At 50.1% G+C, this 22,255-nt stretch overlaps 9 protein-coding genes across 9 annotated transcripts; 5 read left to right on the plus strand and 4 right to left on the minus strand.

Annotated features, from left to right (window-relative positions):
- Nucleotides 1-1,640: 1,640 nt before the first annotated feature.
- On the plus strand, nucleotides 1,641-3,037 carry BDR25DRAFT_317004 (uncharacterized protein; the record flags this gene model as incomplete). Its single annotated transcript, XM_033691639.1, has 5 exons — nucleotides 1,641-1,711; nucleotides 1,772-1,932; nucleotides 1,999-2,330; nucleotides 2,385-2,864; nucleotides 2,915-3,037. 5 exons carry the CDS (start codon nucleotides 1,641-1,643, stop codon nucleotides 3,035-3,037), a joined length of 1,167 nt encoding a protein of 388 aa, XP_033544089.1.
- Nucleotides 3,038-3,652: 615 nt separating this feature from the next.
- On the plus strand, nucleotides 3,653-5,402 carry BDR25DRAFT_327498 (alpha/beta-hydrolase; the record flags this gene model as incomplete). Its single annotated transcript, XM_033692336.1, has 2 exons — nucleotides 3,653-4,324; nucleotides 4,383-5,402. The coding sequence occupies 2 exons, from the start codon at nucleotides 3,653-3,655 to the stop codon at nucleotides 5,400-5,402; spliced, it is 1,692 nt and encodes a 563-aa protein (XP_033544090.1).
- A 317-nt stretch (nucleotides 5,403-5,719) lies between these two features.
- Nucleotides 5,720-7,719, minus strand: BDR25DRAFT_327499 (FAD-binding domain-containing protein; the record flags this gene model as incomplete). Its single annotated transcript, XM_033692337.1, has 6 exons — nucleotides 5,720-5,856; nucleotides 5,926-6,062; nucleotides 6,152-6,657; nucleotides 6,814-6,983; nucleotides 7,160-7,442; nucleotides 7,585-7,719. The coding sequence occupies 6 exons, from the start codon at nucleotides 7,717-7,719 to the stop codon at nucleotides 5,720-5,722; spliced, it is 1,368 nt and encodes a 455-aa protein (XP_033544091.1).
- Nucleotides 7,720-8,449: 730 nt separating this feature from the next.
- On the minus strand, nucleotides 8,450-10,879 carry BDR25DRAFT_376134 (uncharacterized protein; the record flags this gene model as incomplete). Its single annotated transcript, XM_033697426.1, has 1 exon — nucleotides 8,450-10,879. The coding sequence occupies exon 1, from the start codon at nucleotides 10,835-10,837 to the stop codon at nucleotides 8,450-8,452; it is 2,388 nt and encodes a 795-aa protein (XP_033544092.1). The 5' UTR covers nucleotides 10,838-10,879.
- Nucleotides 10,880-12,081: 1,202 nt separating this feature from the next.
- Nucleotides 12,082-13,327, minus strand: BDR25DRAFT_327501 (putative casein kinase I; the record flags this gene model as incomplete). Its single annotated transcript, XM_033692338.1, has 4 exons — nucleotides 12,082-12,578; nucleotides 12,630-13,118; nucleotides 13,170-13,242; nucleotides 13,316-13,327. 4 exons carry the CDS (start codon nucleotides 13,325-13,327, stop codon nucleotides 12,082-12,084), a joined length of 1,071 nt encoding a protein of 356 aa, XP_033544093.1.
- A 2,368-nt stretch (nucleotides 13,328-15,695) lies between these two features.
- On the minus strand, nucleotides 15,696-16,666 carry BDR25DRAFT_305678 (uncharacterized protein). Its single transcript, XM_033690458.1, has 4 exons — nucleotides 16,492-16,666; nucleotides 16,385-16,414; nucleotides 16,221-16,271; nucleotides 15,696-16,132 (listed from the first exon to the last, which is right to left on the minus strand). Exons 1-4 carry the CDS (start codon nucleotides 16,526-16,528, stop codon nucleotides 16,068-16,070), a joined length of 183 nt encoding a protein of 60 aa, XP_033544094.1. The 5' UTR covers nucleotides 16,529-16,666; the 3' UTR covers nucleotides 15,696-16,067.
- A 77-nt stretch (nucleotides 16,667-16,743) lies between these two features.
- Nucleotides 16,744-17,426, plus strand: BDR25DRAFT_292328 (DASH complex, subunit Spc19; the record flags this gene model as incomplete). The annotated part of the gene is made up of 2 exons (XM_033688655.1): nucleotides 16,744-16,931; nucleotides 17,016-17,426. The coding sequence occupies exons 1-2, from the start codon at nucleotides 16,800-16,802 to the stop codon at nucleotides 17,424-17,426; spliced, it is 543 nt and encodes a 180-aa protein (XP_033544095.1). The 5' UTR covers nucleotides 16,744-16,799.
- Nucleotides 17,427-17,931: 505 nt separating this feature from the next.
- BDR25DRAFT_376141 (putative amp dependent CoA ligase) lies at nucleotides 17,932-20,167 on the plus strand (the record flags this gene model as incomplete). The annotated part of the gene is made up of 10 exons (XM_033697427.1): nucleotides 17,932-18,186; nucleotides 18,240-18,292; nucleotides 18,350-18,530; nucleotides 18,591-18,822; nucleotides 18,878-19,113; nucleotides 19,170-19,224; nucleotides 19,274-19,367; nucleotides 19,418-19,507; nucleotides 19,556-19,693; nucleotides 19,748-20,167. The coding sequence occupies 10 exons, from the start codon at nucleotides 17,932-17,934 to the stop codon at nucleotides 20,079-20,081; spliced, it is 1,668 nt and encodes a 555-aa protein (XP_033544096.1). The 3' UTR covers nucleotides 20,082-20,167.
- A 291-nt stretch (nucleotides 20,168-20,458) lies between these two features.
- BDR25DRAFT_345023 (2-nitropropane dioxygenase) lies at nucleotides 20,459-22,238 on the plus strand (the record flags this gene model as incomplete). Its single annotated transcript, XM_033694000.1, has 7 exons — nucleotides 20,459-21,111; nucleotides 21,177-21,310; nucleotides 21,365-21,389; nucleotides 21,442-21,530; nucleotides 21,586-21,789; nucleotides 21,835-22,056; nucleotides 22,103-22,238. The coding sequence occupies exons 1-7, from the start codon at nucleotides 20,839-20,841 to the stop codon at nucleotides 22,236-22,238; spliced, it is 1,083 nt and encodes a 360-aa protein (XP_033544097.1). The 5' UTR covers nucleotides 20,459-20,838.
- Nucleotides 22,239-22,255: the final 17 nt, after the last annotated feature.

Below are 22,255 nucleotides of genomic sequence, written 5' to 3' on the forward strand. Positions count from 1 at the left end.
ATGGTAGGTCTTTTGTTAAAAATTAACGTTGTTCATCGAACTCTTTGGATTCCAATCACGCAAGTCTGCAATAAGACCTCTGACTGGGTGGCCCGTTTCCTCGAGAAAGCATTGGAGCTTCGCCATTTAGGTATCGTAGATGATGGCAAACTTGGCGCTACACACTGAGCCCAGGTCACTTCGCATCACCGCTCCCCTCGTGCCTTCACTGGAGTGTTGAACAATGGCCTTTAGAGAATCAAGCGTTGTAGGACAAGACAGCATTACGGGAACAGTTTCTGACCTCCTGCAAAACATGTCCAGGGTAATATTGAACAGAAATTTGCACCTCATTATCCTGCCACTTGTCCGAGCAAGGGGTTTAATAGCTATATTCTACCCTGATTATGTCCTATGTTAGGTGATAAGATGAGCGGTAGTTCAAATGCAGCCGTTGCGCTAGCACCCTGGACAGGATAATCGGAGAAATGCTGACCCGCACCCACTTTTGTTGGCACAACCGGATTGTAACAGATGCAATATTGGTATCTCCTTCGGTAAAGTGAAGGGGGTGGGATGCAGCGGTGGGTTTGGATCAGTCGGACTTGTTGTTGGATTAAGAAGGTTGTTAAAAGGAAGCCAGTTTTTTAACCAAGAGCAGGCCTAGTTCTACTCTTTTAGAAGTGTCGACATGCAGTCCGTCTACGTAAAAGACGCTTTCTCAAGGACTCCGCCAGTGAGCAACTTAGTTTTCTGCAATCAACAACTCACTAGAAGTAGCTGCTAGAACTAGGGAGGGTGTCGGAGGAATTTTCAAGAGAGAGAGAAAGGGGCTGAAAGGTGACGCGAGTACCTTTCAGCGCGACGAAGCGATAATAGTTTAATCCAGAGTTCGCTGAGGGCACCCTGCTCATTCTGCGCGATTGAAATCTCTCATAGTCTGGCTAGAGATGTTGGCCTCTTACGAAGCCATTTTGTATAGCGGAATTGAGGAGGAAGATGTTGAAGAAGACGTTCCACTAAGGCTGAGGAGGAGGTCTAAAGTAGAGACTGAGCTGCTGTGCCTTTCGGGGAGGATTGTGGACGACAATTTGGTGGGGCAGGACGACCAAAGAGGCAATCCATGGCTCGCCGCCTGAGATGGCTTTGATCTAGGAGACTTGCACTGCGCTCAAGGCAGGAAGGGTGGCTAGCCCGAGGAATAGGAAATGTTGATGGTGGGAAGAGGCTGGAATGGATAATGGAAACCTTCAAGGATATTCTCGAATCAAGGCTTCGTTTTGACAAAGCAGAGCGAGTCACCTTTTTAGATCGTGACATTCATCCCTCTGAAGCGGTATTCGAAAGAAAACCTGTGGCTTTTAGGTGATCTTCCCACCTTGCGTTCATTTTTGCTCTTGTCTCGCGTAGATTGTACTATAATTCGATGTGGTAACGATCAGCTAGTCGCATTTCCGCGCCACACGCCGCGTCGATTGGCGCTTCTGTGAGGAAGGCCTTTTGCTCAGCCCAAATGCGGCGCCCGTATTCACTGCCTTCGTCCGGCCCCATGCAAACCGGTGAGCTGGACTGGACTTGCCGCCGCGCAAGCTGACTTTTGACAGCCTGCCTACGTCCTTCCAACTCTTTCGATCGACAGGTTCGATCCTGAACAAGATGCGATGCCCCAGTTAACGTTTGTTTTCGGACCCAACAACACCTTCTTCTTTGACTGTCCCAAGTCATGGAAATTGTGAGTATGCACGGAAGAAGAAGTGGAAAGGGTGTGGCAGCTGACCTGACATCCCACTAGTCACAATATCCCGGCGAGCCTCCGCTCGTTGATGAATGCGTCCATGAGCCCGGCGTACCGGATAGCACAACCATATTGCCTCGCGCTTGGCCCGCAGAACAACTCGGCGGAACCGATTTGGTATATAGGATGTAAGGTGTGCGACGGCCAGGAGAAGATCTGTAAGTAGCTTCAGCCTTGTCGCAGCCTCCGAAACGAAACGCCGGGCTAATCGCATGCGGCAACAGTCTACTCTCAGAACACCTTCGATATCAACTATCCCGACCTGTCGCGCTGGATTAAAACGATTCCGAACGCTCCGCGGCAATGCGTAATAACGTTTGGCCCCGCGCTGAGCTTCTTTGCTTGTGCGCCGGGCTTAGGGTCCATCTGGGCCGGGATACCAGGAGATCTGAGCGATAAAGTGCAAAAGGCGTTTGATACCCCGTGCAATGTGTCGCTGGGAATGAATAATGCGTGGTTCGTCATGTGGCCGGATGGGTATTACGCCTGGAAATTCTACGGCGGCTATGCGACCCTAGATAAGATTCTAGATGCTGCAGAACCGCGATCAGTATCTGTAAGTTGTGGAGAAACTTCCATGTTCTCCCTTAAATGCTAATTCGTGATTAAGTATCTTGCGGTAAGCCCGTACAACGCGGATCAATACTTTGTTGCTTTTAAGGACCGTACTGTAAAGTACAACCTCTCGCCGGAGTGGATGCCTCAAATGCAAGAAGTCTTCCGGGAATGGCAGGTAGAAATTATGCAAAAGCAGATGGAGATGATGCAAAAGGCAGGATTTCGGCAGCCTCAACAGCCTCAACAGCCTCAACAGCCATATCGACATTCAATAGCGGGCCAATACCCTCCTCAACCCACTCAGCCACAATGGAATCCGAATCCATACCCAACCTCGCCCGCTTCTCCAACTCCTAGCTACCTCAATCCTTCAACGCCAAACACACCTCTACCAGCATATTCAAATCCCGTCACACCGGGGTTCTCGTTGTACAGTCCGTATGGAGACCAGCCGCCAGATAAGACACCAGAAGTAATGAATGGAGCTATGTTTGCACCACAGGGTCCTCCTCCTAGGTCGGCTTCTACAGAAGTAGGTTCCCCTGATCAAACACTCATGAATCCTTTGCTAACGTGCCGTAGAAACGGAAAAGTTTTTTATCGAAACGGATGAGCCATAGTGCTGCACCGGTCGCAGGGGCAGTTGGTGCCAAAGCAGCAATAACTATGGCCACTGAGGGAAGCCAGACTTGCGCTGTCATGTAACGACATAATGAACCTCTCCTTTGAGTTCCAGGATTCTGAATGCGGGAATGGGGATATCAAAATGGTTTTGGGGTTGCATCTACAAGGGCATCCTCGGTCTTTGGGTTTGGCATCTTACGCACGTTTTTCTGTACGTTATACCCAATATCAAACCGATCATTTCTTCGTCTCCTTCAGCCTTCAACCGCCTTCCATACTCTACCTCAAAGTCCTCTATCCGATATTACACGTTCCTCCAAACCACAAGTGGGGAACCATCACATTCATATACGGCGCAACCTCGGAATCATGCACCGACCTTCCCAATCCAGCGTAACCCTTGTCATAACAAGACTCGTACCTGCAGCCGGCCAAGGATGACGTTGAAATTGAATGCTGCGCTTTTCTCCACTGTCCACTCGTCATCTTGCATTTCTCATCGGCAAACTGTTTGCTTGTTCCGACACGGTGGTGCCATTGCGAGTCGCCCTAATCTCCCGGAACCCGGATTCTGTGCGGAATTAATAATGGGGTACAAAATGATTGCTTACCCTCTTTTTGGTCCTGGGTCTGCTCCCTGATTGCGCGTCTCTTCTGCCGTGTTTATTTTCTACCGCTTGCTGTCGGGTCGTCGCTATGACTCTCACAGAACGGTTTTGGATAGCCAACATCCTCGCCACCTTGCTGTTCGCTACATGCGCATCAGCAGCAGATCCAACGGTCACCGTCCTCAATGGCACATACGAAGGCCTGTACCTTCCGTCCTTTGACCAAGATGTCTTCCTCGGAATCCCATATGCACAAAACACGGGCGGGCAAAATCGGTTCCGAATCCCACAGTCGCTAAATACAACATGGAACGGCACACGCGCGGCAAAAGAATACGGCAACGCATGTCCAGATTTCACACCGGTTGCCGACGGCGTCTACGGCATGAGCGAAAACTGTCTCAGCATCAATATCGTTAAACCCGCTTCCCTAGCCCCTGAGCAAAAGGTCCCCGTGCTGGTCTGGATTCATGGCGGAAGTTACCAAGTCGGAACTAGCGCGTTGCCGAATTATAATTTGACGTATCTTGTGCAGAGGTCTGTGGAAATTGGAAAGCCTATCATCGCTGCAAGTATCAATTATAGGAAAGGAGGCTGGGGGATGATGTACTCGGTTGAGATTCAGGGCAGTGGGAATACAAATCTTGCGCTAAGGGATATGCGCAAGGGGCTGGCTTGGGTTCAGGAGAATATTGGGGCGTTTGGAGGGGATGCAGGGAATGTGACTATTTGGGGAGAGAGTGCAGGCAGTTTTGCAATTGTAAGCTCATATGAACTAATAGGAGTCAGGCTTGAGGCGTGTCACTGACGAGGGATAGGGACAATTGCTGATGAGCTATGGAGGCCGAACGGATGGGCTGTTCCATCGATCTATCCAAGAATCGGGCTCTGCTGCCACGGCATGGTACAACGGATCGGATTGGTATCAACCTATCTACAACAAGATTGTCAACCAGACAAATTGCACAGACTGGCCTGACACCCTGGAGTGTCTCCGCACAATTCCATACGAAACGATATCCCAATTCGTGGACAGTTCGAAAGTCGAAGGCCCCGGCTGGTATCCCACCGTCGACGGCGACGTCATCCCCAACTATCCCACCGAGCTTCTCCGCTCCGGCCGCTTCGCACATATCCCCCATCTGTACGGAACAAATACCGACGAGGGAACCGACAACGCCCCCGTTGGCGTCATAAACACCGACGAGGAGCTATATGCCTACCTCTTTGGCAGCACAGGCTACGATTTCCCCCCCTCCGTCGTACAAGAAATCATGCGTCTATACCCCGACGACCCCACCGTCGGGATCCCACTCAACACGGGTAGCGAACGCTTCGCCGACCGCGGCTACCAATACAAACGCATCGCCGCCATTGTCGGCGACGTTTTCTACCACGCGCCACGTCTTGACGACGCCCGATGGTACTCCAAATACAGTCCGACATACATCTACCGTTTCAACACACGCCCCTGGCTGAACAACACTAACGCAACCTACACCGACCTCACCGGCTCACTCGCCCCGGATTACAAGGGTGTGCAGCATTTCAGTGAAGTTGCGTTTGTGTATGGAAACCCGGTTTTCGTGGGACCGTGGCCGGAATATCAGGCCCTGAGCAAACAAATGAGTGCACAATGGATTCACTTCGTGAATGGCGGGGATCCGAATGCGGAGGGTTTACCAAAGTGGCCGAAATATAGTGATAGCACGAAGGGGCTGAATTTAGTAATACAGGCGACTGGGAGGGGCCAGAATGGGAGTTTTGTCGAAGAGGATACATATAGGTTGGAGGGCAGGGAGTATTTGACTAAATGGGCCCGGAGGAGGCATGTTTGAGGAAGGGGCTGGAGTGGAGGATGAAATTTAATGCTCTAATTTAATTCAGAGATGGGGACAAGTGCTCACTTGAAGGACAGCAGCTCGAACTTTGATATTGATGGCTGTGAGACCCAAAGCACGCATTAATAGAGCCATGTTTGTACCGGGTATCTTACGAGTTTCATTACGGGATCATTTAAGGGATCGTTAGAAACAGGGAAGATGCAAATGTGCAAACGATGTCATTGATTTCGAGACTCATTGGCACAATGATTAGGTTATCCAACTCTCCAAAATCCTTTTGGGTGAATTTGCAGATGCCCAACCGCGTAACCTTAGTTCACCACGACCAAGGGTTTTGGCACTAGCCTCAAACCCCTTGAGAATAGGTTATTTGGATCATACTTATACTTCAAATCTTCCAATTTCTTCGCATTTCTGCCGTAGATATCAGTCGCAGAAACGTCGAGATCTGATTCCCACACATATCAGAAAAAATTCGTTAATCACACCTCCAAAGTGATGGATGAGCAGCACTTACTCGCATAATTCCCATATACACCCACACCCTCCACACTCCGGACCTTCTCGTCTTGGACGACGCCGGCGGATTGACTCGCCTTCTTGAGCAGGTTCCTGCTGAAGTCCCGGATTTCTTGATCGAGCGATGGGTCGAACCTATAGCCCCAGTCAGCGTGAACATCAGCATCAGAAAGCTTAAGCGCATTCACTATTGAAACAGGGGGTGTGGACCCTCGGGGTCTTACCACTTGAAGCAAGTAGCAACATTATAATAATCCCCACGATTCGAAAAGGCCATCTCTTCATTCGACACCTCTAATATCTTCGTAAACGGAATTGTCTCAAATAAAATTAAACTCTCATTCATACGCTCATGTGAATTCACAAAGTCCAAAAAGTCAGCATGGATGCTTTGCACGAAGGCCGGGTTCAGCGGCAGCTTAAACGCGCCGCCACCGAATTGCTTGCGGCCGTCGAAACCAACGGCGTGGTTGAGCAAGCCGTTGAGCTTTTCGTACGGAATCATGGATGTCGTGTTGGCGACAGGGCCGAGATTGATCAAATCGGTGAAAAATTCTTGCCCCGCAGATTCGGAACCGTTGTAGAAGACTTGGGCTAGCACGACGGGGGCGTTAGCAGGTGGCGGGGAGGAGAAACCCCATAAGAGAGCTTGGTTTCCGTCGCTTGTGGCGTGGAATTTGTTTACAAATCTGACGATTTGAGGGAGTTTGTCAGGGAGAAAGACGAGGGTCTGAAGTCGGGGGTACAAAGTCAGCACGATTCTTAAAGGCAAATGGTTGGGCACTACTCCTACTTGGTCTATGCAGCGTCCTTCCAAATGCCAATCAAATGGCATCTCTCAGACTTTGCAGCAGACTATGGAGTTTGTACCCTGGGAGTTACGTACGCCTGCAAAAACTGGGTCTGGTTGGTCGTAGCCTTGGAATGTGAATGCGGTGACGACACCGAAGTTTTGGCCTGCACCCCGGACGGCCCAGAAGAGATCAGGGTGGGAGGATTCAGATGCTGTGACAAGTTGGCCGGAAGCGAGGACAATTTCAACAGAGATGAGGTTGTCTGAATGATTTGTTAATAGCCTCCGCTTCAAGTTCATGTACAATGGGATGTAAGATACCAATTGTGAGCCCATGCTTCCCACTCAAGTATCTTGGAGGCATTAGCAAAAAAAGAAATGAGCACATGGAAAAGGGAAACATACCCATACCCTCCTCCCAACGTGAGACCCCCTACACCAGTATGATTCACCGTCCCCCCAACAGTAGCAAGTCCAAATTTCGCAGCCTCCATATCGACGTCTTCCCAGATGGTCCCGCCTTCTGCTCTAATAGTCTTGGCTTTGGGATCAACAGCTACTTTCCGCATCTTGGAAAGATCAATAACAAGTCCATCATCAATGGAGCTCGATCCAGACGTGGAATGGCCTCCACCACGGACCACAAAGGGAATCTCGTTCGTCTGCGCAAAGTTCAAAGTCTTGCTAATATCGGATGATGAGGTGACTTTCACAACGGCTTGCTAGACATCACATTATCAGCATCAACACAATTTATCTTCCAGCCATATGAAAATGCAACGAACAGATCAGGGAAGATCTCTTAAGAAATACAATTGAGGTGAGACGTCATGTGCGAAATAGATTGAAATAGTTCTCACTCACTGCTTTCTTCTCACAATGCTCACTCCACCTCTTAATACTCTCCGCATATCCTGCACTACCCGGTGTCAAAACCTCAGCCTCTGATCCCTTTAACTCGTTCTTCAAAATCGCATAAACATCTGGTGTGTTCCCCATGTTGGATCCCTGACTTCTTTATCTGAGCGTACGGAGGGGTAACCAAGACCAGTGACGAAGCTCGAAGTTGCTGGTTCGAGAGAGGTATCTAGGAGGAAAAGACAATACCTTGACAGCTTGAAGTCTATGGATTAGTGCTTGCCTAAACTGGAGATGTTGTGGCCTGTGGTCTGAAATAGGATAGCTTTAGCGAATGGTGCTCATTCTTTGTCTCTCAGCTCTTGTCCAGACGATGTGTTTTTCGTCCTTTACCATAGAAAACAGGCAAAGTCCCACTTAAATACTTGCAGCCTGTCTCAAAACCCGCAATGGATGTGATCGCTCTAGTCTCAGCTCTTGCTAGTGTTGCGTAAAAGTCGATCGAATCCAGGAAAGTGAGCTATCGAGAATGCAACGCTGAAGCAAATTAAGAGGGAGATGCGAGCCTCAACCGAGGCTAAATAACTAAGGCTGATCAGCTCGCTTAAACCCCTTCCACAGAGGTAAGCTTGATGAGAAATGCAAGACTTATTTTAGGCTTGAGTCTTGTCAAATCTAGCCCGTTAGTGTTTCGCACGTGGACAGATTGACGGAGGTGAATTGTCTCGATTCATCTGTCGTCGAGTTGGGGTATTTTGTCGTGTAGTTATACATATCGGAGGTTGTACCAGATCCCCCAGAAAACACTGCCCAATGCTAGAAAGTTGTTGTACAAGCGTCGCTCAACCTACATGTATTTCGTACATTTCATTCATTCATCCAAAATATCCGAGGGTTTCTGCTTCCTTCCTTTTCTACCTCTACTTCCTCTGATCTTCCTATCTTGGCTATATCGCCCATCGGTCTTAGCCCGCATGCCCGCAAAACCACTATCACCAATGTCAACCTCGATAATTTGCTTATTCGGTACCTTGATCCTCCTCCCCTTCTTATCGATCTGATCTCGAGGCTTGCCTAGCCTGATATTCTTCGGAATCCTGGTCTTCGCGCCCAATGCCCACAAGTCTCCCCAACGAGCCTTTCGAGCGTCGCGGAAAGCTTGCTTGCTAAAGCTGCGAGGCACTGTCCATCGCTCGAGCTTGCCAGCCGGCGTGCAGACGTCTAGAAGTATATGGCCTCTACGCTTTAAAGCGGGGAGTATCATACGAGGGAGGGTAAGAGGATTAACATCGGCAGGAGTTCGGAGCTCGTCTTCTGAGTTCCACTCGTGTCCTCCGAAGGCCTCTTTCGTAACTTCCTCATCCTGGACAACACCCTGGCCAAGAGGGTCGTGAAGCGGATTCCGTTGGTCCCGGCCGCGTTGTACGGCAAGGTAGCTGAACTGGACATCCTCGTGGTTGCGATCTGTTGCATTAAGAATCCTCTGGAGGTAAGGTGGGCGAATATATCGCTGGCTAAAGAAACACAAATCCTTTCTCCCTGTACTAATACCAGGCGTGAGGTACATAGGGCATTTGCTGTGGTTCGTGCAGGGGGCGATGATCATACCCGTGTCCTTTGTGACGAATCTTGTATCATCGCCATTGTCTGTGGTCTGCTTCTCGATGGGAATCTCAACCTCAGTCGAGTCCGGCGATGATATGTGCTTATCTAGGAGATGCTCGCGTGCGGCAGCGATGACTTCGAACCCACGGGGCAACCCCTTCTCAAGAAGTATTAACACTCCCCCTTTTGGATTCAAAAGTGACCAGTATTTGTCGACTTGCTCTTTGCGCAGATATTCCTGCTTTATTGGCCACAGAGTATGAGGCGCGATGATAACATCGTAAAGTTTACGTGGCTGCTGGGGATTCAGTTCCTCTCCAGCTTGAACTAGATCCGGTAGCCGTGGTATGAAGGTGGTGTTTTCTAGAAGTCGGCTGGAACGATGTCGTAGAGCGTCAGACCCGGTTAGAACTGTTGCTTTGCCCAAAGGGACAGAGCCATGGGAAGTCGCACCACTATCCTCGTGCATTCGGTGCCATTCTGCCCTAAGGACCTCATGCCACGCTATAACTCCCGCTCCGCCTGATCCGGCATCAAGTATCATGGGACCTCCTTTCTTTTCTAGTAAACGCTCCATCCATGGCGTACCAAGTCGACGTCGCACCTCCACCAGTGTACTCGTCACAGTGGAATATGTCCCAGCCATTACAGCAGCCATATAAACATCCCCTTCAATATTTCCCCATTCTGCTTGTGAAGGATCAAGGGGAATTGGCTTCTGTTCCTTCCCCAAGTGTGCCGCTGCGGTTGTTGCCGAGTGAGGTAAGCCTTCGCCGCCAAATATCCGACGCGCGGATTCAGCTAAGTGTTTGTGGTTTGTTCGGGTTAAAAGTTCTGTTACAGGATCGACAAAGCATTCTTTGGGCAGGAATACGGTTGAGGGCGACGGGGCGAACCGGCCTGCAATTGTTAAGGGATGAGCCCTCATGAAGTCCTCATCTTCGGCGTCTTCTGCGTCCTCGTAGTCCCTCTCATGCAGAGCACTGCTCCTCTCGTAGACCTCCTGATGATAAATTTCCGCCCTCTCCTCTCGTACTTCTTCCCATTTAGTCTCTGTCATTGTGTCCGCCTCTTTAGGCTCTGCATCTAGGTCTGTTTTCTTTTCAAGCGCTTCTTCTGGCTCTTCGGCCATCTCCACTTCCTCGAGCTCTCCATCTTCACCTTGTCTCAGCAACACGGGCGATCCGTCAGGTAGCTCCGCCTCAAACACCTTCTCTTCTTGAATGCTAAATTCCTCCAAGTCTTCTGCTTTGTCTACAAAAATAGGCGTGCCATACAGCCTCTCATATACAGTATATTCAGTATCATCCAGATACCCTCGAGGTAGCGCATCGCCGAACAATTGCCTTGCCCTTCGAACCGATTCTTCAATGTTTGTAGGCTGGATGGGACGAGTATCGAGGCGTTTCGGGAGCTCTAACGTCTTGGCCGCAGTCTCTCGATTTCCATTGTACCGGTTTCCTGTTGTGGAAAAGGCTCTCCGCTGCGAGAAAGTGCATATACTGCGTGTTAAGGCGCTCGCACAAGTGTTTCTTGAAGGTTGTAGAACATGGGCCCTTGCCGCAGGGTGGACGCTGCGCACTTGAGGGGCTAGCTTAAGTCTGCATGACAAACAGATTGAACAGATTGATGAGAAGCATCTCACCGTGAGCATGATCAGAATGGCCGTGGGGATCTTGAAGTTGGCTTGCAATTATTGAAAGTTCAAGCCGGAAGAAGAAAAGTTGTCTGTCTGGGGATTTGCGCTAAGCCGCTTCCGGGTCGCAACCTTAGCCAATCACAATTTGGCCGGAATCATCAAATGCTGTCTAATATCACACAGGTCCACCGCCTGAGGATCTCGCTCCGTTCCTTGTTCAAAGAGAGTGCAGTGTATGCTTCACTCATGCTTGACAAACCAGAGATTTTGCAAAAGGCCCTTTTTTCTAAGGAAAATCGTGACGTGTAACCCAAAGCAAACTATCTACTACCCCCTTCAACCTAACCATCCCGTGGACCACGAAGGTAGCGTGCTAGATTTTCCCACTTCCCCAGAAGCGGCCCTAGAGCTCCTCCCATTGTGTCAGTACAATTACCTAGCTGCTCGCCATTGTGATCCACCTTCCTCTGCCTACCAAAAGTCACCACCTCACCCCTCCTCCATTCATATTTCAATTTAGTTATGTCCGTCCCCTTAGATGTCTGAAAACCTCCCCAGTCGCTGGTAGACCATGCCATGGAGGGATGAAACGTACGGGGGAGCGGTTCGAGCCAAAAAAAAATGCAGAAAACACAGGGCAGGGGGTGGATTAGTGTGAGTGGAGCGCCGAAAACAAAAGCCAATGATCTTCCCGGGACGGTGTCCAGTAAAACTGTGGTCTGATTCCTAGGGGTTGTGCAGAGTGTCTTAAGTGGTTGACCGTCGCATTATGCAAGCCGTGAAGCTGGTCCGCAATTGAGAGACAGTTAAGGACAAATCCAGACTTGAACCGCAAACTGCTCAACACCCGAGACCGTGGTAAGCGAGGACATCGAATAGTCGTAGCCAGGTCCTATTGAAGGGAATCGACAAGCAAGAGCCCGAGTATTGATCAATGGGGAACCGGCTGCCGTCCAATGGAGTAGCAGGACGGCACTGCCGCGTTTCCCAAGCATTGACTGAGAGAGTGGAGTCGTGTAGTACAGCCCGACGTCCACGAAAAAGAGTTTGGAGATGCCGAATCACGAGCCGCATCAAGAATCAGTAGCCGCCAGTTGCATACTGATCCCCACCGCCACGCTTTGACGAACGAAGCTGCCTGAACATTGAAAATAGAGGTTAGTAAGGTCTGAAGATGGCATCCCCCCGCGCCAAGCGTTATGATCGAACACTAAACGCAGAGGAGAGGAGTCCCTTACAAGGATCAGATGTGTCGAAACTCACATTCCGGTGCCCTCTTGACGTGCATTGACAGGACCACGCTTTGTGGTAGCGGCCGTAGTACCAGCATTGGCAGCGTTGGTGGTGGTGACGTGACGGCCACGACCAGTCTTGTCGTCTTCCTCTCCCGCGCCTTGATTTCCGGCAGCCTGAGCAATGGCCTGGGCGTTCTTTTGGTACTTGTAGACCGTCCAGTCGAAGACGTAGTCATACTGGAAGCCCTCACGAACGAAGAGATCGCGGAAGATCTTGCGGAGGTAAGAATAGTCGGGCTTGTCATCGAAGCGGAGGGAGCGCGTGTAATTAAGGTAGATGGCAAACTCGTTGGGGAAGCCACGACAAAGGACCTCGGTAGGAGTGGTCATCTTCTTCTCCATGATGCGGTCGTACTTTTGCTTCTTCGTCGCAGCCTTGAGGCCTTGCCAGGGGAGGGATCCACGGCAGAAATAGAGCATGACATATCCAAGAGACTCCATATCATCACGGCGAGATTGTTCTAGGGGTGATCAGCATCCAGATAGGGGCTCCTAGAGGAGAATTTGCTTACCAACTCCCAAGTGAGTGTTGATACTAGCATAACGGGCAGTACCAGTCAGGTTCTTGTTCTCACGGTACGGGATGTGGAAGTGAGTCTTCGGGTCTCGGTACTTCTTGGCCAGACCAAAATCAATCACGTTGACCTGGTTTCCACGCTTACCGATGCCCATGAGGAAGTTGTCCGGCTTAATATCACGGTGGATGAAGGACTTGGCATGGATGTACTCAATGCGGGAGATGAGCTGATCAGCAAGGAGGAGCACAGTCTTGAGGGAGAATTTACGGTTGCAGAAGTTGAAGAGATCCTCCAGACTAGGGCCGAGGAGGTCCAAAACCATGGCATTGTAGTCACATTCAGTTCCGAACCAGCGTACGAATGGAATACCGACCCCACCGGCGAGGGACTTGTAGACGCGAGCCTCATACTCAAGCTGCGGGTGCTTGGCCTTGACGCTCTCGAGCTTGATGGCGATCTCCTCACCTGAGATGATGTTGGTGCCTGTGCCAGAGTTAGATGGACGTGACGAGACGGGATTTAACGTGTCCATACCGAGGTAGATATCACCAAAACTACCGCTGCCAATCTTTCGTCCGATGCGGTACTTGTTGCCGACGCGAAGATCCTGTGGAGAGTCAGTCGAGTTCGTGGACGTGGTGGTTTGGGGGTGCTTTCACGGAAGGCGGGGCTGCGCGTACCATTGTCGTCATGCTTGGAATGGGTTCAACCTAAAGGAGGCTGTCCTGTTGTGGAGGTGGGTAGTTGTTGTAAAGGGTTGGTGGGGTGCAGGAATATTGGTGTTGGGATGTTCAGCCTGGTTCGGGAGCTCCGGTCAGTGAGGCTTTGCCAACAAGGCGGTGTGTAAGCAGGAGAGAATCGGCAAGCAGCCGGACAACAAGAGGTGGAGAGAGAGTGGAGAGAGAGGGGGGAGTAATAAGGGGTGCGAGGCAGTGTGGACTGAGGAAATAAATAGACAGCGTTGTGGTGAGGGTGAAAGGCTGGAGGCCGGCAGCTGGGCGTGACTTACAGGGCTTGAAGGGGAAGAGGCCCGACGGGTAACAGCACCGTAGACACTTGGGAGAGGCACAGGCGTGAAAATGTTTGCTGCAAGGGGGCAGGAGGCTCAAAGACAACCGCTGCACGCTACAAAGACTGCAAACGACCCTAGGACTTGTCACTCAGGGTGGAGAGCGTGAAGGCGCTGGAGAGGATGAGGAGAGTGGAAGGTGAGGGTTTCGTATCCCAGGCTAGAGGGGGAGGCTATTTCCGACTGCCAAGGCCGTCTTAATAAGCGAAGAACGAGAGTGAAAGACCGACCCATCAACTACGACTTACCCGTGCCCTGCCTAATTGGTGTTTGGCCGCGAAAGGGACGCTGTTTCGAGCACTGCGGCGTCGTCTGGCAGCCATGTCGCTCTGTCTGCTCGGAGAAATTGCCGCACGGCGTTTCAGACGCGCCGTCAACTTGCCAGACCATGTCGCAGTCCTCCAGCTGAGTCTCCCGTCACCTGCCCAGCGCTGCCCCTTCTGCCCCTTCCGCCCCTTTACTGCGTATGCGAGCCTTTCGCCTCGTTCAACATGTCACGTTGTCCAGCATGCCTCATCTCAGGCACTGGAGCTGCAATCTGCCCGAAACAGGGAAGACTGATCGGTGGACCAGGAATCCTGTGTGCTTTCCAAGGTTGCGTCTTCGCCGACCGCCGTCGACCCATGCGTGCGCGCTTTGGGCTGAGAGGTCTGGAGCCTTGGGTAGGACCATCGCTGGCGCGGCTATTTCAAGCCACAAACATAAGTGTCTGAGGCGATCTTCTGGGCGAGGGGACTCGATTTAAGCTCATCCAAGATCCTTCGGAACCGGCCCAGTCAGCTCCAGAGCTCAAAGCGTACATTCATCTGGGATCGGACAACCGAAACTGCACTGCAGTCTGTAGCAGGAACAACATGAAGCACAGGTCAAAAAAAGCTCCACATGTGCGCACCCAGCTCGGCAGATTTGAAAATCCATCGGATACATAGGTGGCCTGACCAGAAAATAGCTACAAGCAGTGTTGACGAGCTGCCGCCCATGAAAGATCATCGGTGTTCTGCCAGCCTTTAATCTCGCTCGGAAAACCCGAGTGCCATAATCAATTCCATTTACCCCACACATCTCCGAAAGCCTTTGGATTCGAATACATTCCATCACAACGTGAAATTATAAACAACTCGCTGGCCGAGTTTCAGTCTGAGTCTTTGTGTCCTTCCGAAGAGGTGTTTCCGGATTAGGCAAATTAGAGACGCTAGTGATACCTCCATGCCACATATGTTAAACATGAGCACTCAATGTTCCCAGAGTCTTCATATTACGAATCAGACTAAGCATGAGCAGGCATTATTCGCTCATTCTCACCCGAAGCACATGGATTCTGAACGAGCCACAAGTCTACACGTGTCCTGCATCCGAACTCCCGCAACGTCACGAGCAGCTCTCCCCACCCTTCCCAATCACATCTTCAAGGAGCTACCCCACTGGTTAGGCCAAATTTGACATGTGGTCAGCGTGCCAAAATGAATGAAGAAAGTGTTCCAAAAACTTTCGCCTTGCAGGCTCGAGCAGTTCACAGATTCGCGGCCCGTACCGATGTTCTCGCGTCCGGGCGAATCGGTCATTCATGGATAGGGCTGGAAATGGCTTCATCGGGGGACATGGATTGGGCCTGGCTTCGCTCTGCCGAGCCACAGCCTTGTCGTGGGACACATTCTCCGGTCTTGGAATCATATTTGTGTTTACCCAAGTAGAACAAGGCGAAAAGTTGTCCTGCATACACGTACATGGTAGTGAGAGGATGCTCTTGCTTCAGGAGAGGCCGATTAAGTAGACCGCGCCTTTTCTCGTCGTTTTTCCATACTGTGGTCCTAAAATCTGTTATTCAATGCAGTTACAACCCTGAAAGGAACCCCTGAAAAAGCGGAAAACGAATCAGATGAGTAACTCCCGGGTTGTGTCGAACATTTTCATACAGCGTACAGGTTAGTTGCTTTGTTATACTTGTGTATCCGTACGCTATAGGGACGCTCATGAGAGAATATTTGGGATTCAAATGTGTTGCAGATTCCAGGGCAGAGTCCAGATGGCTGAGGTTGTTGAGGTTTGAATCGCATGTTCCACCGGATGGAACTTGTTGGGATTCGAAGGTTCAATTGAATGAACCAAAACAATAGTTAATAGGTTCCTCGGTTGTCGTGAGTCGAGATATGCATCCCGTAACGGGATTCAACAGTGAGGTGCGTGTGCGGAAGATGAATGTGATTTGGTCGGATAGTTCTATACAGCCATCTGAGCGTTTGCAAGTTTGTATGTTCGCCCGTTTGCATCCTAGCCCCAGCCGCCACCCCTACAGCTATTGTACATTGCATCCCACTACGCTCATATCCTCACCCCGCTGACATCCCTGTCAGTCGAAGCGGCATTTAGTGACTGCTGGCGGACTTGTTCTTCAACGCCGGGTTTCGCGGGTCGTTCTTGTATTCATCGCCTAGGGGATAACAATTAGCGTGGTGGCATATCGTGGGGCATTTGTGGGTCGTATTGAGCATTTATGTATGGCGAGCGAGGGGACTAACTGGATGCCAATGCATTCGCGAAGGAGTTGACCCCGTAGAGGATGACAAGGCCTGTAGGGTATGGTTAGCTATCTCCCTCAACCCGAAGCTTCTCTAATTGCATCCTCATCGAGCATCATGCTCATTGTTTATTCAGAGATTAATATTTGAAGTCCGCAACATACCGGAGATATAGAATGGGGCCATTGGCCGAGCTATGATTGACATCCGTTAGCAATCCCGTTCGCTTTGTGTTTCGTCTTCGATCGCCATTTGGGGGCCATTGACGTACCAACCTGCGCTGGGAATTTCTTGCCAAGGAGAGACATGCTGACGAGCGATTGAGTTGAGGTGGCTTGTGTAGTTGCAGCTGTTCAGTGAGGTTGAAGGACGACGAGAGCTTTGCGAAGGTTTCGGTGAAGATTCAAGCCAGCGCCAAGATTAACCGTTGCCGAAGTAGAACCGGCGGCGCGGAGGGATGGAAGGGAGCTTAGAAGGTAAACACTTGGGGGTGACGACGGGACAACCACCCAAATTCCCCCGAGCACCACCAATACTCGCTCATTTGACACTAAAGCGATTGGTACGCCCACAAACATCATGGCATCCTCTTTGGAGGGCTGTGTATCCGCCTTGCGCAATAGCATGCAGCTGCTAGACTCGTCGATTGGAATTCTTGATGACGGCGTCAACGATTTTCCACGCCTGGCCAAGGTGCTACAGACCGCAAGGGTATGTGAATTGTTCCTCCACAGTGTCTGACATGAAGTTTATGCATTGTACAACATATTCAACGCTGCAACTGACCACTCCTAGCACTTCGAACTAATATCTGAGCCCGATCTCCAAGCTGCACAGTCTGCATTGCTCTCCGAAATCCGGCCCGAAGTCGAAAACCTCCTCCAGCGCGTTTCAAACCATCTCGATAAGCTTGAACGGCGTGAGCAATCCCTGGTTGCGAAATGCGATTTGAACGAGGGTCGACTCTCCCGAGACAGTACTGGCGTCTCCGCCTTTCGTCCGAGTAGCAGGTCAAGCCAGACACGGAAAGCTGGAGAAGAGGGAGGGAAAGCTATCAGTGCTTTGCAGGAGTTGAAGTACAAGCAGCTGCGGCAAAAGAAGCAGAGGCTAAGCTATGCAGTGGAAACGCTAGAGTTACAGGCGAAACAGAGGGAGAGGCAGTTACGCATGAGTATGGCCGCACCGCAGCAGTTCTTTGACGATTAAGACGTGGAAACGGTTCAATTACAACTATGGTTCAGAGCCTTGGTTCCTGGAGTTTAGTCTTTGAGATACCCACGGAAATAAATCAATATCACGAGTTCAGTACACACGTTAGCCAGGGCATGCTTATTCGTATATTGAACTGTTCGCAACATGCTTTGAAGGCTCGCAATCTCTCTTCCGGACTGGGCAGGAACCCTGTAGGACGACCATTCAGGGATACAAGGTCGACAACGGGCACTTCGGACGCGATCCTTTGAACTTCAAGCGAGCATATCAATGATGGCGGAAGCCAGGGTTCTTACTTACAATATCGCCGACCTATACAACATGCTGTAGGCTGCGGTCCCGTGTGACAGTCGAATCGCCAACGTCGAGTCAGGGCAACAGTCGACTTTCTTGTTACCAAGGCGCCTAGCATTTTCCGCCCACTAAGGGAAGCCAAACAGCTCCCCACTTATATACAGTATATAGTTATGGTGTTCCTGTTCGAAAAGTACCGCCCATAATGGCTGCCGAAACAATTGTCCAGAGCATTTATGCTCCTGTAGAAATCAGTGATGATATCTCGATACCTCAGTTTATGACAAGATACAATCCAGACAACGTTCGACCGGGCAAGATTGTCCATGTGGATTTGATAAAAGGGAAAGAGCTCACGTATGGCGGGTTAAGAGAAGCTGCTGGAAGAGCATCGTGGGGATTGCAGAAAAATTTGTCTCTCAGACCACAAGATGTAGTGTGCATTTTGGTGCAAAATTCTGTAAGATCACTTGATTCAATCCACTTGAATTAGATACTAATCAGGAACTGCAGTCGGATTTTGTTGTCTTGGCTCAATCAATTTGGTGGACGGGGTCTGTTGTCTCGTAAGTTGTGAAACATGAAGACAAAGGTTCGTGACTGATTCCATGATTGCAATGTAGCCCTATCAACCCACTACTCACTGCTAAAGACATTCTGCATTGTATAAATCTTGTCCAACCGACGCACATTGCGGTCTCAGCGGCCTACTACGACAAGGTTCAAGAAGTACTCAGCTGGTATGATGGTGGCATTCGCCCGCAAGTGTTTAGTGTAATTGATCGAATAGAAGGAGTCAAGAAGGTACGCGGTTCCGTATTGCCCCAATGAAGTCTCTGGCCGTGGTGTCCTAATTTTTCACAGTTCCCCGAAGATGTTGAAGGAAAATCTCCTCAAGAATCCGTCCCTCCATATGACCTCGAAGGCGAGAGCTCCAAGGATGTCATTGCCTCAATAATATATTCATCGGGTACTACCGGGCCGATGAAAGGTGTGAAGATCTCTCACTATAATCACATCATCAATATCCTCCAAGGTCGTAACTCGCTTCCCCTAAGACAAAATTCCGAACAGCGAGTTATCTTTTTTGCGCCATGTAAGTCTCTTCTTTTTACTGTAGGGGGCGAGGGAGCGCTGCTAACACAGCCTAGACTGTCATATCTACGGGTTAGGTTGTGTTGTGCTCAACGGCATGTGGCTGGGAAATTTCACATGTGCTCTTCCTACATTTGACCTTGAGACGTACTGCCAGCTGTTCGGGAAATACAGGGCCACTTTGGCATACCTTGTACCACCAATTGTCCTACAACTTGTTACTTCGGACATCCCACGAAAACATGACTTTTCCGCTCTGGAATGTATGGTAGTCGCAGCTGCTCCACTGAAGGTGAGGAACCAGGCGGAAGCGAGAAGAGAGATCGTAGAGTCTAATGGGCAGTTTAGAAACCGCTGCAGGAAAGGATCAAGGCTGTGTTCCCGCAGACGAAGATAATCCAAGGTATGATCCCCGCTCGTCTTCGTACAAGAACTTTCTTAATAATACCTAGGATACGGGCTTTCTGAGTGTTCTCCATCAGTCCTAATGCAGCATGAGACCGAGGAGGAGTATGTAGGGACTTGTGGAAGGCTTCTATCTACTACGTATGTGCATTAGACTGTCTAGTTCTCAATTCATGAACTAATGCTTATAGTGAGGCGCGATTAGTAGATCCAACGACTGGTAAAGATATTAGAGTAGGGCAGGAAGGCGAGTTATGGGTAAGAGGCCCGCAGATCATGATGTAAGGCTCTGGTACTTTCACCTCCCGGCACTATACTAACTTTTCAAGGGGCTATGTTGGGGATGAAGTGGCTACACGAAACACCTTCGTCGGAGAGTGGCTGCGGACAGGTGACATCATGATGCGAGATCAAAACGAAAACTTTTGGGTTACAGATCGTCTGAAGGAAATGATTAAGTACAAGGGGTACGGTTCTCTTCCTTCGCGATGTCCCTCTTGGTCCTAACCTCTCTTTTCTAGACTTCAGATCGCGCCCTCAGAGCTTGAGGACATTCTCCTTCAACACCCGCACGTAATTGACGCTGCAGTCTGCGCTATCTACGACAACGACCAAGCGAGTGAGGTCCCATTAGCCTACGTCTCACTTGCAGATCCTCACCACCTCCTTCCAGACAAGATGAAAGAGTCAATCCTTACAGATATTAGGAACTTCACGGATGGTCAGGTAGCGGGGTATAAGAGACTCAGGGGTGGCGTCTTTCATTTGCAGCAGCTTCCGAAGAATGCGAGTGGGAAGATTATAAGGAGGGAGTTACCGGCTAAGCTAAAGGAAGGGAGAATCGGGGTGCTGTGAGAGCGACTTTTCCTCACCCCAGATATCCAGATAGCCATTACTAGGAGATGAGAGTTCTTATTCAACAAATATTAGTTTTCTGCCCAAGCGTGCTCGAACATGATAATTGATATCAAACAATAGGGCTCGGTGCAGAAATCTGGCCTGGGTTGACTTATCCGAGCTAAGATTCATAACCTCGCAATTCGAGTTTCAGTCACATCGCTTTTCGGCCGACACCCACATGCAATCTCTGGAGAGCGAGGTACACGCATGCATGCACGCCTGAACAGCCCTTAGCCACAATGTTCTAACAGGGACTCGCAATGCTACCCCACATCGGACCCGGTACTCAAACGCTCACCAACACCGGCACTCGAGTCAGCGAGCCTGAGCTCCAGCTTGCAACCACGGTCAAAACTTGTGCTTGCTATTATGCCTGGCTAGAGTAATATGCAATCATGATTTCCACCTGACTGAAATTCCCTCCCCTCTTCCGTTTCTTTTTGTCTCTTTAATCTCGAGATTGCTTCCATTTCGCTTGACAGTTCTTAATCGCGAGCGACAGGAAGGGCTTGCGACAAGTATCTATAAGATCAAGAAAGTCTGGCCAAATTCTTGAAGAGCTTGCTCTTACCTTTCTCTTCACTCCCCCAACTCAATCCCAGCCTCCAACTTTATAACAGCACATATTTACAGCTCTTTACAAGGTGTCGCAAACCTATAGTCCCCACCAAAGGCCACATCTCAGACTTTGCCGTAACTCATTAACTCAAACATGGCTACGGCACCACTCTCGACCCCCCTGACGTCTCTTCTTGGGGTCAAGCACCCCGTAATGCTCGCTGGCATGGACCAAGTCGCCGGACCCGAACTCGCCGCTGCTGTTTGCAATGCCGGGGGATTTGGGACATTGGGCGGGGCACGATATACGCCCAGGATGCTCAGAGAGATGATAGCGGAGCTGAAGGAGAATCTGATGGATAAGAATGCGCCGTTTGGAGTAGATTTACTTATTCCACAGGTGGGGGGAAGTGCGAGGAAGACAAATGTCAGTTACGACCGGAAAATTCTCCAAGGTTGGAGGATGGAGGAGCTTGCTGACAAGAATCCCAGTATGACTATACGAAGGGCAATTTGGGAGAGCTACTGGATATTGTCATTGAGAGTGGTGCGAAGCTCTTTGTTTCGGCCGTGGGAGTGCCTCCAAAGTGGGCGATTGAGAAACTTCACAAGGCTGGCGTATTATAGTAAGGCCCCGTTGCTTTCCTGCTTTTCCGATATCCGCTGACAGGATTGTGTAGTATGAACATGATTGGTCATCCGAAGGTACCAAAACCAACAGAGAGTAGATCAGTCACCTTCTCTAACTCCTTATCAGCATGTTCACAAGGCCTGCCAAGCTGGTGCGGATCTGATATGTGCACAAGGAGGAGAAGCTGGAGGACACACAGGTGACATTCCTACTAGGTATAGGCGCAAACGAATACAATTAGTGCAAGCTTTCTAATGCATAACGCTACAGTGTTCTCATTCCCGCTTGCGCGGATATCTGCAAACAATATCAGTCTCCATTGACGAAACAGCCAGTCACTCTGGTTGCGGCTGGCGGCATCAATGATGGTCGAAGTGTCGCAGCAGCTCTCATGCTTGGTGCGAGTGGCGTCTGGGTTGGTACGAGATTCATTACGTCCGTGGAATCAAAAGCGCCAGCAACAATGAAGAAAGAGTAATGACCCCCCCAGGAATCTAGAAGGCGACTAACACGACGAAGGGTCATTGAAGCTGGGTATGATTCATGGGTGAAGTCGATCGTCTGGTCAGGGCGGCCCTTACGTGCGCTACGAAATCCATACATCGATGACTGGGAGAACAATCGACAAGCGGAGATCAAAGACTTAGCTTCTCGAGGGATCGTACCATTGGAGTACGAGTTAGACAGATTGCATAAAGAAGGAAAGCTGACAGATGAGATTGAAGAAGCTGCAGCTTTGAGGTGACCAAAGCTGATACAATTTTCGGAATATTACTGACTGTTACAGACCTATTGGAATCGTTGCGGGGTCAGTCAACAAAGCTGGACAAACAGCGGCAGAAATTGTTAAGGAAATGGTAGACGAGACCGTTGTGGCACTCAACCAAGCCGGTAACTTCGTAAATACATCTGCGAAACTATAGAAATCAACTATGGTAAA

Source organism: Lindgomyces ingoldianus, assembly GCF_010093535.1.
Source record: "Lindgomyces ingoldianus strain ATCC 200398 unplaced genomic scaffold BDR25scaffold_30, whole genome shotgun sequence".
Taxonomy (NCBI): Eukaryota; Fungi; Ascomycota; class Dothideomycetes; order Pleosporales; family Lindgomycetaceae; genus Lindgomyces; species Lindgomyces ingoldianus.

Excerpts from the sequence above, each read along its gene's own strand:
- BDR25DRAFT_305678 (XM_033690458.1), bottom strand. The coding sequence starts at position 16,528 with ATGTCTCTCCTTGGCAAGAAATTCCCAGCGCAGGTTG. Across the intron at positions 16,272-16,384 it reads GGCCCCATTCTATATCTCCG|GCCTTGTCATCCTCTACGGG; the intron begins GTATGTTGCGGA and ends CATACCCTACAG. Across the intron at positions 16,133-16,220 it reads CGCGAATGCATTGGCATCCA|GCGATGAATACAAGAACGAC; the intron begins GTTAGTCCCCTC and ends GTTATCCCCTAG.